Source organism: Synchiropus splendidus, chromosome 18, assembly GCF_027744825.2.
Source record: "Synchiropus splendidus isolate RoL2022-P1 chromosome 18, RoL_Sspl_1.0, whole genome shotgun sequence".
NCBI lineage: Eukaryota > Metazoa > Chordata > Actinopteri > Syngnathiformes > Callionymidae > Synchiropus > Synchiropus splendidus.
This window is the reverse complement of record NC_071351.1, coordinates 1,873,204-1,888,395: the sequence shown is the minus strand read 5'-3', so window position 1 is coordinate 1,888,395 and position 15,192 is coordinate 1,873,204. Positions and strand designations below refer to the sequence as shown.

Sequence of the window (15,192 nt, the reverse complement as noted above, 5' to 3'; positions counted from 1 at the left end):
GCTCCCCCCCCTCACACACACACACACAATGAACTGCATCGCGTTAAGTTTCCTTCACATGATCCTCTCCAAAGTCATTGTCCTGCTCATGTGAGGGACATTTAGCCCAGGTACCCCAGGGAGCACCCTGGGCTCTAAACTCTCATTAACGGTGGTACATTAAGCAGAACGACAAACACGTTATTGTTCTTCACCTTATACACCAGGACCTTTACTGGACATTTAGGGGCACTGATGCTACAATATGCCTCAGAAACAACACAGACAAAGGAATGAGTCCCTAAATCACATATATCTGAATCACCCAAACACCATCTTCAGACTCAGTCAAACTGCGGACGTCAGTTTGACGTCACGGAAGCGTCCGATCCAAAAAGATACTATCATTATCTATTGAGTAGATGATGGCAATTGCTAGTTAATTATCTTAGAATGCTTTAAACGCTCTGTTTCTGTTCTCTGCCTTATTTATAAACCACTTCCCGTGGGGAACGGCCAGACAAAAATAGACAACACACAGGTAATAAATCCAGTCAGCTGAAACAGCAGGTCTGCTCTTGGTTGCGTCGTCTCTTTGAGAAACAAAACTCCTGAAAATAGACCAAACGCTCATCACGCTCAGCACAGTGTTAAATAACGTAATCCCGATTGTTTTGGCTGATCCGTGGGTGAAGGGCTGTGGCGGTGCAGAAGCATGAAAACAGCCATAAGAAAACGGATTCTCTCTGGTGTGTGTGTGTGTGTGTTTTGCTGGAATAGTGACATTTTGGAGACTTCTCAGGAGAGTACAGAGTACAAGTAATATTGAAAATTGAGGGCTTGTTGATGATCACTCGTGGAGTCACTTTTACAGTCACTGACTAGGATTAGGAAAGTGCCATTGTTTAAAAAAAAAAAAAAAACTTTTTTGGTGGAAATATACTGCATATACTGCAACCCAAAAATCTCTTGAGGGTTAGTTCAGAAAAAGTGACTGTAAACAGGGGGTGGGCGGGTGCATCACGGCAGGTGGGGTCATGTGACCCCAGTTCATTTATGATTTCCAGACTGATCATCAGCATTTCTTTCAGTGTTTCTTCTCCCCCTCCATCCGAGTTACAAAGCAGCTGTTGTTGATGCGCTCACGTCCCTTCAAATGACTCTACAAGCTCCCATTTTGTAAATAACCACCATAATATACACAAATTTAACCTGACTCGTAACTCCAGGACATGGCCAACGCTCTAGTTTTCAACAACAAACCTCACACATAATTATACAGCAAGATAGCATCAGCAGAACTCTGGCACACGCCACTTCTAAAATAAAAAAGTCATGAATGTAACGTTGTCCAGGCGACAAATTCCATGACCAAAATATCAAGATCAGACTTCTTCCTCGGGGGTCCATAAAATGTCACCGATAATTTCAATTCCGCAAAAAAACGTAAGTACACGATCAGTGTTTGGGTTTGTCGTGTCAGTGCAGAGGAACTCAGAGGCAAGTTTTGGTGAAACTGAGTGGAGCACATCCCACGTCAGAGGTAGGGTCACCGGAGTTCAAGTGTCGCTCGCTGCTGACTTCTTGTTGATGTTTGATCTGAAAAACCTTCTAGCACAAATCTGGTGGATCCAGCATCTTTTAAGAATCCACTGCGCTCAGCCAGCAAAGGTGAGCTCCCCCAACTGAGGAACACTACTGCCACCTACTGTCCCACTGAGATCATCTGAATCTGACAGCTAATGATATCAGTGATATTACAAATGCTAATCTAATTAAACAGCAAAATAAATGTGGCCGATAAACAGAATATGAGTGCATATGAGCAGCACTCTTTTCTCGCGTCGATGTCGAGCGCCCGGGGCTCGCAGATCTCAAGCAGAACATTTTGGTCTTGTCAACACACTGTAGCTTTTGTTGGCGTAAACTGTGAGGACGCAGACAAAAACAGGCCTCTGTTTTTGAACGCGGCCAGCGTGCTGCACTCTTGTTCACCAGACAGGCCTGAAGAAAGCGTTGGCTATTCTAGCTCAGAAAACGTCCGATATCGGCAGCCATTTTTCAGGAAAACCGGAACAAACGAGTCAACTCCGCTGTTTGCCAAATTGTTTTTGGTTCATCAACAGCTCCTCAGGCCATCAGCAAGAGCCCGGTTCAGAGTCAGAAACCCAGAGCTGGGACGCACACAAAGCCGGCCGCTGTACTGATAAGAAGGCCCCGGATTGACAAACACTGATCTGTGTTTTCCTTCCCCCCCGCCCCTCCTCGCATGCTTCAGGCATTCCATGATGATCCTACAGGATATATTAATAAGAATGCCCCATTCGCTATGGCGAGGAGAAGAATGGGCCACTTTGTCTCACAGTTAAGCAGCTAACGTGCCTTGTGGAACTCGCAGACAGCAACTGTGATGCTAATGTTAAACAACTACATCAGAGCCAGGCTCGGCGGCCTGTGGTTTGACGTATTGTCATGCTGCTACGCTAACCCTTAGCAAATTAACCACAACACGAAGCCCTTGATTCTTCGCAGGGCGCAGAGATCGGCATGAATTGTCGCTACAACAACGTAAATTACTGATTGTCACAGCAGACGCATCACAGCCCTTCAAGCCAGGGGGTTTTTATGAGGGACTGTTGCGGCTTCTTTACGACGAACACTTTGCTCAGGTCAAGATTTTGAAAGAGCAACGTTTTCATTTTTAATAGATTGTGGTCACGCGCTGCCCGTAATCTGCATTAGTTGAAGAGCACTTTGTTCTTTTCGTAATTCCTTTGATTTTTTTTTTTTTTCCCTTCCAAGAAATCATTTTAACCCTTTTAGGAAGTTATCCTGCATTGCTTTCAAAGTTTTTTTTGTTCTTCAATATGTGGTGGAATGAAAGCAGTGGGGGCTAATTACGAGCATTCTTCACTGAATTAGCGTTTGGTGTGTGGTAAGGCTGTGCTGGCCTTTGTCTTGATCCCTAAACTGATCCCGTACTTATTCCCCAGGAGGTCAGAGGCCACTTGGTTAATTAAGGGCCCAATCAGTCTTTAGACAAACTCATCTGGGATGAATGTTTGCACTTTTTGAGGTCCAGCAGCTCTGCCTGGTACCCCTGAGCTTTGTGTGGACTCTGCTAATCTACCCACAGACAGGAGGGCAGGCCAGCCCAGCTCAACAGCACCAAGCTGGAACGGCCTTTTTCTTCTGACGACTTCAGTCAACGAAGAATGTCTGTAAGCTCCGGCCGCAGCAGAAAAAATAACTCTTAAGGTATTGAGCGAGGGTTCGAGGAGGGGGCATCCTAAACCTCACAGCAGATTACGGGGTGTAAGAAATGTTTACGCAGAGGGGCTTTCAATGGAAATACAGTATTTTTCCATGGCTGCCGGCCCATGCCACACACATCCAGAGTGATGAAAGCGTGGCAGAGAAAGCAACCATGAAATCCGTCGGTGCGTTGGGATGGATTAAGTTCAACAGAGATTACTAAAGTGATGGCGGTGCATCCATCCAGTCTCCAAGATGAAGTTGACAAAACATGCTTTGCTTTAGTTTACACCCTTCATATTGTCAGGTACCTTGTTTAAACCCTAAAGTACACACAGAATTATCTCGCAAATATACATGCAGGCTGCTGCATATCTATACGTGTATTTCATTCATCATTATTGTTGCTCTATTTAGTATGAATGTAATTGTCTGTTTCTTGGGTGTAAGAAAACAATATGCTCAAATATTGCGATACTTGGTTGCACAATACCGTTTCCCTATGTTCACAGACACTTCAGAACACTTCGTTCTGATATTGTCTTCATTTTTTATTCATATTTTAAGTCTACTGTCAACATTTTATACATAAATACTTGGATATGCTGCTGCATTTATGTCGTGTTTGACACTAAGAACATTTTCTTTCTGAGCAATGCCGTGAGTTAAATGAGACAACTATCGCAGTATATTGCTGAACGTACAGGATCGTAATATATGGAAATGTATCGCATTACCACTCCTGTATCGGGATGCGTATCGTATCACCAGACAGCTGCCAATACACAGCCCTAAGCTGAATAGACTTTGACAAGATCAGGCCAAAATAAGTGGTGAACACAAACATGCGAAACAACACAAAAAGCAGGCTTACTCACCCATTCCCACCATGCCAGCAGATGCTATTCACGACACTAACACAGCAAACAATGCATTCAAAGGAACTAAATGACAGTCGTCGTACACTTTTATAATACTCCGTAATTACTACTGATGGATACTTGAATGGGTAATGGGTTTACAAACGTAAACATGAAATATAATCTACAGATCTGAAAATAAATTCAAACGTTCCCATTTAATCAAAAAACAACTCAAACCAAACACTTAACATGGTACTGGAGACCTTACTTCAATGGGCATTAACTCAACACCGCTGGTTGTTTTATGGTTGAGAAAGCAGCATCAGCGCCCTCTATAGGTGTTAGACCAGCCGACAACTGCGCACTGTCGACAATGACAGACCAATGAATTAATTTGTCAGAGGATAGTTATTCTATTAATGCAATAAGCCTAACACTAACACACAAGTATGAGCGATACATGTTTTCTAAATAGACATATGTACAGGTCAGTCAATCAAGAATGGTTACTTTTCATGTAAAAGATTATTAGACTTCATATTATTTTTCAAAAAATGCTTTTATTTTGGGGGCCATGCATTGGTTGCTTGCTCTTCCGCAAATGTTTTTTTTTAAAAATGTTTTTACAACACTGTACTCTGTAACAACATCACAGGAGCCTGACCTTAAATGCCATGATTTCACTTATCAAATAGCCATTCATACAACGACGAGAGAGAGCATGTCATCTGCTCCCACATGTACAGCTCATGTCACCCCTGAAACCTTCAACACAACACCTATTAAATCACAATCCAAACAATTCTAAACTCGTGCTGTCATACTAGCCTCATTATAAGTTCATTAACACCATAAAAACGGCTCTGTCCGATGGCTGTCAGAAAGAAAAAAATGGACCAATAAAGTAAAAAGCCACGGCACATGTGACACTTCATTGGCTAAGACAAAACAAGACAGAGAACCTCAGTAAAGCAGCATTAAAAAAAGTAGCATATTTTACTCATCTTTCAAATTGTGCACCAAAGTTCAAGCAAAAACTTCCACTCAAATGCTGCCGACGTGCAAATGTGTACCCAGAGTTAAACTCACAGGCCAAAGGAGGAAGAAACAATTCAAAGCATGTATAATCATACAAATGCAAAATCACAACCGGCAATATCAATAACAACGCAGCTTTGAACCTCAAGATGAAGCAGGAAAACTTACCAAAGTGTTCAGTTAAATTGCACCTGTGGACAGCGTTCTCTACTCGAACAGAAAAATCTTAGTCTCCCGTCCCTCGGACTGCCAGCGAATCAAAGCTATGAAAAGATGTGAATGTAGCTGAGCAAATAGGATTAAAGATGCCTAAATCCAAATGGCTGGAAGCACAGCATGCATTAAAGAGGAATTCTCTCAGGAAAGATAATCCCCATATACGCATTTTAACACACTTCACTCACTCCTCTTTTTTCTTTCTTTTTTTTTTTTTTTAACAGAGTCGTAGTAAAACGGTGACTGCCTGACTGCCCACACACGAGTCAATCTAGACTATAAATACAAGAGTGCCGGCTCCACTCATCCTTGTACCATGACACATGCAACTTCTAATTCCAGAGGTGGAAACTTCATGACTGTACAGTCCAGAAGCAGACCGTTTCTTACCTTCAGCACCTCCATTGGCACCTGAGCGGCGGGCGGGGTGCTGGCTGGGACAGAGACATTAATGGCAGGGGTCTGAGCGGCGGTGGTTTGAGGGTACGGAGAGGCCTGCTGTCTCTGCTGCTCTCGCCGCTCTTGCTCCTGGAGCTGCTCTTTCATCAGCTGTTGCCGCAGCAGGATGCGCGATGTCAAGGCAGAGGAGCTCAGCGGGGGTTTCGAAGAGCCATGCTGGTCTGTTGGGCTGCGGAGACGGAGGGAAAATGAAGAAGGGAGACATGAGATGGAGGACAGTGATGATGGACCGGGGGTATGAAGAGGTCAGACGAGGAGGGAGAGGTCAAGCACAAGAGAGGAGAGCCCAGCAAGATTAGTCAGGAAGGTGGAAGATAAGATGAAATAAGAGGTCAAAATGCACATGACATAAATGAAAACACTTTGAACTGTTAGTGTAATATAGGTGGTATTATTAACCCATAGCAGTTCACACTAATGTTGTGTTATTATAAGTTTATATGTGGCCGTTCTTTAACTATTGCCACCATATTACCACTCATAATGACGACAATAGAAGAACCTAGAAACTTACTTAGAAAAATCCTTTATATGTTTTAGAATTATTAGCTCACTTGCATTGAGAATAGAAACAGTCTGTAAAGCCCACTTGTATTATTGTTTTATTACTGTTTATTACTGTTATTAATGTCAGAAGCTACAACAATGTGTTATCACGTCATCTGTCATGCTAAAACATGAATTATGAGGAAGCAATCTGTGCTTCACTCTTGTAGATAATCTTTTTTCAACATACAAATACCTTTCAATTACTGACTGCCAAATGAGAATTTTATCATATCATTGACATTCTCTATATTTACCAAGTGAAATCAGCAACAATGTGAGCTAGATCTTAATAAATAGTAATAAAACAACACAAGATAAGCCCATTTTCTGCCTTCAGGAAGGATAAACTGGGTCACACGCGGTGTTTTACATAAACCCACGATAGAAAGAGGAAGCCTTTTTCATGAGGGGCCGTTTCACATTTCCCACTGCCGTCCATCGAGACGCCGACTCCCCAGACAAAGTCCTGCGATTCCTAAAATAGAGGGACTCTGCTGAAGCAGAAGTTGTCGGGGTGAAGCCTTCATCGAGTGAGTGATCCTTTTGATAAACTCTAAAAAATGTCTGGCCAATCCAGCTGTGCAGTAATCGCACTAATTAGCCAGCAGAGTCAAACACCGGCAGCGTGTTCAGTGGCTGTTGAGCCCCCAACATACCATGTTCTCCCCCCGTCGCAGCATAATCTCATTGTTCCACACCACACCCACTCGACCCCGCACCAAGCAGACTCGCCGCACATCGATATTCAACATCAGAATTTAGGGAAATATGTGGTTTATAGTGGTGACTCTTAACCAGAAAGACCCTCCAATCCAATCGCCAAGACTCGTCCGCTAAAATAGACGGCGCTAACAGAAGAAAATCTGCTTCAAGGGACGTAAAAAAAGCACTTGGAAAAGAAACAAATAAACAAAAGCACCTTTGGGAAAACACACTTAAGCAATTGATTCATGTTTTTAACGCGTCTGACTTTGGAGTTACAAAATGAAAGAGGAAATCGTCACAGATAAAGGGAACAAATGGTGTGCGGTTGACAGAGTTAATCAATTATCCAGTTGGGTTAATGGCTCCGACAAAAATACAACAAAGACCTTTTGTGAACTTATCCTGTGAAAGTTAAGAAGCAAAATCACGTTTCTGCTGCTCGCTCGATAAATGAAGCTGGATCAGAGCCCAGCCACTTGGATTGTGAGCTTTTGCCCACTTGTGTTCCCTTTTTCATCCGGAAGCTCAAAGTCACTGCGGTGCATTCAACTCTTGGTGTGAACAATTCGTCTTAGACACCATTTTTAAAATAAAAATAAAAATAAAAATAAAAATAAAAATAAAAATAAAAATAAAAATAAAAATAAAAACAAAAATAAAAATAAAAATAAAAATAAAAATAACCAACATATCTCATCTATAAAAAAAATGCTGTGTGTCTGGAATGATTAAAAAATACATATATTCCCCAATAAATTGGAACATCAAATTTGAATTATTAATTTCAGTTACCATAAAATGGAATATTTAAACCAAACCAAAATTGCATTTGTTCCAGTCATTTAATATTATAGCAGCATCAACACTGAAATTTAAATTAGCTCGGTGGGACAGCAGATGGCGGTAGTGTGCCCGAACTCACTCGAACAACACACACAATAAATATGGATGAAATTGACCAGAGTTTGAGCAGCAGCTTTCATGTAAACAGAGATAGACAAATGCTTTAAAAGAATCAATCTGAAATCCACCCTTAAGTTTAGCAGCTGTGAATGTGTTGTTGGCGTGGGAGCACAGATACTGCGAAAATGAATTTGGGAACAGCTGTAGTGATGAATTTCTGTTGCCCTGAAAATAATGTGTGAGAACAGACAGGTTGCATATCAAGCTGGTGTTTTCACACCACATCCAAAGTGACGCCACGTTTGGAGGGGAACTTTAGTCAAGCTAAAATAAAGACGACTTGGTCGGGCTGTTTTTTGAGGAAGGACTGGCTGTGCGTTCACTCCTCCTCACTAAAATGTGGCAACGTCAATAAAGAGGCCATTTGAGATTTGCCATTCAGCAGTCTTAACTTTGCAGAAAGTGAAGACACATTAGCGCTGTTAAAGTTTGTTTGTCATCGTGACTCTTGAACTTTCCAGCTGATTTATTCAGTGAGAGCATGGAGAACCTTTAAAGGTTAAACATGGCGGAAAAATGCCCTGAGTCATTTTTCTCAGAATAAAATAGAATGCCTTTTATGCTCTCACATAAAGTCGCTGCCTATGCCCCATCACCGCTCACTTTCCTATCAAAGTGTTAACTCAGCCCAGCTGCTAGATTTTATGATCAGTGCAAGAACAAGCTTTTACTGTCTCATTGCAACTTCGGAAGAAAACATCTCACAGACTGCTTTCTTCCTAAATGTCTCTTAGCCCTTCCAGGCAACTGATAAAGCCACAAAAAGCAGCCTTCTCAGTCACCTTCAAACTGCACGTCACGACCAGGCATGAGGTTTTCGAGAGACTCCGCCTCTAGAGATGTGCAACTTTGCTTCATGGAAACAGCAAGGCTCTTTGACACAAACATGACTTCCTGGTTCAAATGAATCTTATCTATCTATAGGCTTACTCATCATATTAGTCATTACAGAGGAGACCACGTGGCCCTCTGGCAGCTCCCGACTTCAGTCAAAACAGAACATTCAAAGTTCAATTGTTACTTTTCTATGAAGAATAAAAAGAAAAAGATTTTCATGTAATGTCACTCAAAGTTTGTCCATACCTTTTTCGGTTTAGTAAAAATATTAAAAAAAAAAAAAACTTTCTCATCTCATTAGTATTTTTGGATTATATATTCTTTATTCGTTTGGATTTCTTTAATACCAAAAAACACGACAAGCCTTTGCATCTAACAGGCATTTAGTGACGCTGTTGATATAAGAGGAGCTGCAAAAGCAATAGCAGGATTTTATTCACATGTACATCTGATTTATTATTAGTTCCAAAGTCACATTTTCACAAGAGCTGCACAGTTCAGGGGTACACGACAGCATGCCTTCAACTTGCCACTTAATCTATAGCGAAAGAATGGCGCTACCCATTGGACAGTAGCGGTACTGCCGGCGAAACGTCGCCATAATGTGTGACTAATTCCACCGTTTCATTCCATAAAAGCGGTTTCCATGTAAGTGAGTCTCAGATTTCAAATCTATTTGGAAGGTTCCAGAAATATACAACAACTGACCAAACACGTGCAGCGACATTAAATCCCTCCACAGAGACTTCAAACTGCGGCAGCAGCAGCAAGTGAAAGCAGTGGTTTGGCACAGCTGTACTCACAGATAGTCAAAAGAACAGGGTCTACACACTTGCACTCCAAGCGCCTGCATGTTTGTTTTCTTTCTGAAGGTGCACCACCTGCCCTTGGACAGCAGTGAAAAGTCATGCTGGCAGTGGCGCTTGAAAGCATGTCGGGGGGCGGGGGGGTGGCTCCTGAGTCCGGTCCGGGCCCTCCAATGGCGACAAAGCCTTGAAGGGATCGGACCGGCCCAGTGAGCAGAGCGGCGGCCGGAGACACACTGTCCCACAGCGCAGAGTTTATGAGCGCACAGATACAGTTTCACTTCAGACCAGCTGGGTGAGGGGGCCATATCTTCTGTGGATGACATGGTTCACCCTCCTCCAACACAATCGAGTGACCGGTTAAAACTCCTGCCTTATAACTTTATAACTTGAAGTCCACCTGGGCACTGTATGACCTTTGGCGCAGCACGCTGACCTATCAACACTGGAGGAAATGAAATGCACGTTCTTCATTTAAAATCAGACGTGTATTGTCTCAGAGAAAGTGGAAGATATGCAGAGAAAAATGGGGGTTGGAACCCAGATTGACATCTCAACATGCCCCATTATACTGCTATGACAAGCAATTATTTTTTACATTTCTTTTCCTTATAATAATATCAAACTCAACTTATGTAGTTTTACTTATATCATTAAAATACAATTATTAGATGAAATAAAATAAAAAAAACTGTATATTAAACTATTAAATGACATCTACATTTTGGTGTAATATATTATTTGCACCTGTTAATTTAGTTCTATCATTTAATTTAACGACAGCACTTAGTTTTCACAATTTATAACCCAGTTCTGTCACTTAATGTGCCTAAATAAGGAGACAATCGACACACACATTCTCATATTTAAACGTTGACTGAAGGCAATGTCATCGACGCACGAGTGCATGTGTTCTTCAACTGAACCACTAGTGGGCTCTCTTTCACATGTGAGCAGCAAACAATCAGTGCCATCAGCATTATGTCATGATCCAAAAAGGAACGGCGAGTCCTTCACGAGGATCTCAACTCATTAATATTTTAATGAGTCGGTCTATTTAACTTCCTTTTGCCTGGACAGGACTACGAGTTGTATTATTAACCTTACAGGACTCATTTCTGCCTCATTTTCCAGCGACAAAAGTCGATCCAAGCAAACCAGCGAACGGCATTTGCGCTCTTCAGCTGTCCACCACCATCACATTTTTCATTTTCACAGCTCACTGTCCGCCATGTATCACTTTAATTCAAATTCCAGAGGTTCGCTTCGTACGTGGCTCCGCCCCTCATGTACTGTACAAGAAGGTAAAAAGTCCTGGGCCCAGAGGTGACAGCACAAAATACTGCCACGGAGAAGCAGGAGTACACATCGCAGCAACATGGCTCATTTGTCTTTGTAAATTCCACCGGTTAATGAGTATATCTCTTTATTTTCCAGCTTTAGCACCCAGTAAGCTCACGTTCTTAATGCCTTATGCTAACAAAGGCTGGCAAATAACCCATTGCTGGAGTTCAACTGGTTCCTGTTCCCAGTGGAATCAAATAGACTTTTAGTCTTTAGTCTAGATTAAATGAAGCTCATCTGTCAATGGGATGACATGCATGCACAAACAAAAGCATAACGGTCGAGCACCTATTGTTGGGTGCTGAGTCAGAAGCATCGGCCAAATGGACCCGCTATTGACACTCAAGACAATGGGCCAAATTATGACAAATGAACATCACAAAATCCAATAACAGACTCAAACGTCTGACTCGGTCACAATGTCTTTGCTTTATCGGAGTGAAGGTTCATGTGACCTCATGCTGAAGTCGGCTCAAACACCTAAAACAGGAGTGGATATTTGAAGCGTGTAAACAGCTCCAAGTCAAATATTCCAGACGACAATATCCACCTCTCAAGAATAATTGGCTTCATACGCATTTCACTTTTCCCCAAGTGATCTTTGTTTACATAGTACTTCTTTAGTTTTACTTTCTGTCTCTGTTTACTTTTAATTTCGTTTTAATAAGGGGTGTTTACATCATAGAAAGCAATTACCAGCAGCTCAAACACGACATAAAACCTCTTCCTTCCAACAAAGAAGAACATCTCTGGGACATTTTTTTTATAATAAATGGAAAGCAAATCTTTAAAGGCCTCAGATCTACCTGCATCTATTGAGGAACGTTTGCTGGACAAGTATCTTGCAGAAAACACAGCGACCAGGAAGTGCAAGGTTGCGAGGTTCTTCTAGAGATGGACACATTGTTCAGCAACACAATGACACATTTCATTGCCGCAGTGAATGGATTGCCCAGAGGAAGACTATTGCATCCGACATTTATCAAGAACTGCAAATTGATTAGTCGAATTCATTATGTACAGTAATACATTTGCCTGCAGACTTATTTTTCCTGGTAACATTTAAATGAATAATCCCATGGGTTATGTAAAGAAAGTAAGGAGGCTTCAAAATATCCAAAACATGGCACGCTGGCTTGAATATTCCACCCGCGTTTCTCTTCATGTTAACAATAGGTGGCTCAGAATCGTATTTGTCGATGGACGGGTGAGCTTTCCAGGGTGAAGTCAAACAAAAATTGAAAAAGAATCTTTTGCTTTACCACTTAAAAGGACGGTTTATGATGCAGCTGCGTTGTTTAGCGTGTTTGTGATCAAATTCACGGTTATCACTGGTTGATCTTTAAACCAGGAACAGTAAAATGCAGGACTCCAACTTTCACTTTTCTCCAAGAGAAGCGCTCCACGCCGTGGGATCCTCCCTACATTTTCATCTGAGTGATCATGAATAAAAGTCTCTGTAGCTTGTTTCATTTTGACGTCTTATTCAGCATGTGTTAAAACGGCTGCTCCTTTCTGATAGCGCGTCTCTCTCTAAATTTGCGCTGCATAGAAGACTAGTCCCACATCTATATTAAGCACAAAGTCTGGCACGTCGTCTTTGGAAGTCTTGTTCCGTCAAGATTACACAGTCTGAGAAAATTAAAACGGTCGATGTCATCTCGCTGGGAACAAAGTGTGCAGTCATGAAGACACATCAGACGTGTCATTTATGGAAATGATAGCCCTCTTTTATTGCCCAAGAATATTTCAACATTCCGCCAGTGTGACTGCCATTATGCTTGGTCACTCTCTCATGTGGCCAAGAGGAAGCCATCGATTGCGACAAAACAACGGAGGAGTATGGAAGGGTTTTCCAGAAGCAAAACTTGCAAAGACCTGCAGCTCCGCTGGTACTTCCCTGGCAAAGAATGTGTAATAGCATAATAAAATTCCACTAATTGAGAAATTCGTTTAAAAACGCAGAACTGGGTCAATGGCTAAATGACTGTTTTTTTCCCCGCCTCGCCACTGCAAAACATGAAGAAGGCCGTATCTGAGGAAAATAGATGATCCAGGGTGAAACAGGTTATAAAGCGACATCTGTGTCAGCACAGAGCCGCACTGTTGCTGTGACGTCTGTGCCGCTCCGTATTGTTTGATGTCTCCAGGCCGAGATCGGAAGATCCTTTCTGAAATGGTCATCCTTCTCCAGGTTGATGTAATGTCATTATCACAGTCACAGAGCAGCTTACAAACTTAGTGCGCACTGAGCTCCCAGCAAAACAAATAAGAACATATCTGACTCAACAGCCGTTCGTCTTGCTCTGAAAAAACACGGTGGCTGGTGCTCACGACAAGGCAGGCGTCCACGTTTTCGACACCAGCTGAGACTTCAAGATGGTGCGTTCAGGTTTCACGATCTGTATAGATGTTCACGTTGATTCTGGATGGCCAACAGCTGTGTCGCACCGCTGTGAAGCTCATGTCTACGCCACCACCAACATGAAGCTGGATGGAAGCAACACCGCCGGGCTCAGAAGCTCAAGAAGACATGAGTTGTCGAGAAGATTATTTTTAGGACCACTATTTTTAAATTCTCTTGTTTGTGCCCAGGCTTCCCAAACAGCTTGTTATTTAGCCTCATGACCAGCTCGGTGTTGGAGAAACACTCGAGAAACATGACTGGAAACCATGTGAATTTGAGTTCAAGGCGAGACAGAAACGAGGAAAGAGCGCATCCATGTATCAGCCTGGCAACCATCATCTGCGCTCCTCTCCAGGCTAATATTTGAAGTGGATGTTAACAAGACAACACCCCGGTGTTGCATAACCACATGCCAACAAGATAACCATGAAGACTCGAGCGGCCAGCTGGATCCTGGTCCAGTTATGTTCGAGTCAATGGCCTGACACTTCCAGACTTGAGCCGCAAACAAGCCCCAGCCAACAACAACTCTCAGCCCAGCACGAGAACGACCGCGAGCATGGCAAGTAACTGTCCCCCGGCACTGACCTGTTTTTCAGCGGCTGACTCTTCAGCTCGTAGTAGGTTTTGGGTTCTTCTTGGAACTCCTCTCCCACCTCGAAGTCGGGAACTATCCCCGATTCTGCCTGCATGTTTGGTCGAGTTAACTTGGCAGCAGGGACGACACACTCTTCAGGAGCAACAAACTAATTTGAGCCGCCGTGTTTCTCTAAGTACCAACCACTGGCAAGGCGAGCCGCATCTGTCGAGGACCCGGACGTAGTCCCGAAGATCCGCGCGCCAATGGGGACCAACGGAGCGAAGGCGCTAGCTGAACTACCAAGACCAGAATGCAGCGCGGCTGTCACTGTCAGCTCGGATCTGATTGGCTTGACTGGATAACGATCGCGGAACACTTCATGATCCGAAATGTTACATTCACAACTGTGTAATTTACACTTTGTACCTATATATTGTAAAAAAGACATGATAATTTAAAAAGATAGATATAAAAACACAAGATGATTTTTTTCTTCTGATGATATAAAATGTCTCTGGCCCGTCAGCGCTTGGCATTTACAATAATTACAGAAAAAAAGTCGAATTGCCGGAGTGCTTAGTTTGGCTTTCCACTTCATATTAATATTAATATTTGAATTATCAACTGCATTCCTCAAAAAGTCTAATTTAAGTTTGTAACTCAACCAAACCCATCAGCAGGAGAATACAAACGCTATTTTTCGATACATTTCAGGCCTCATGTATTGTTGGAGTGCATCATCACGCAGGGGTTCGACACCTGCTCTAGATTTTTGACTGCATTTCGTAAAGGAAGCGTCTGAAATAAACCCAACACAAGTGAACATCATTGAGTTTGAATAGCTCTGCACGTGGCCAACAGCATTCGCGCGGGTCACAGAATGAATCCCATGGAAAGGTACGCACCTGGAGCCTGTGTCGACCCTCATCTCTGCTCGACCGTCTTGAATGGACGGAGCAACCCCGCTCGTGCGCCGCTGCAGCTCGTCTGGCTCTCAGTTTTCAGCAGCACCAACGCCACTTCGACGGACCAACCGCAAGGTGGCGGTATGCTGCATCGCAAAGAAATCCAGGAAGCAGACGGGATCACCGTCTCTTCATGTAAATTGTAGTTCAATATTTGCATTCGACTCTCCAGGTCGAACAGGTTTTCGACTTTATTTAGTCAATGTAAATATTATTCAAATATACT

The 15,192-nt window shown here is 42.7% G+C and overlaps 1 protein-coding gene across 4 annotated transcripts in view; it reads right to left on the bottom strand.

Annotated features, from left to right (window-relative positions):
• Positions 1–15,192, bottom strand: part of mitfb (melanocyte inducing transcription factor b) — a 21,182-nt gene extending 5,990 nt beyond the window's left edge. For 2 of the 4 annotated variants that reach the window (XM_053848616.1, XM_053848618.1), the window contains exons 1-2: positions 14,010–14,258; positions 5,742–5,979 (exon numbers count right to left, since the gene is read on the bottom strand). In XM_053848616.1, coding sequence (XP_053704591.1) covers positions 5,742–5,979; positions 14,010–14,113 — 342 coding nt within the window. In that variant the 5' untranslated portion in view covers positions 14,114–14,258. Of the gene's footprint in view, positions 1–5,741; positions 5,980–14,009; positions 14,259–14,906 lie in introns of those variants that run through there. The other 2 variants (XM_053848620.1, XM_053848619.1) reach the window with 2 other exon arrangements.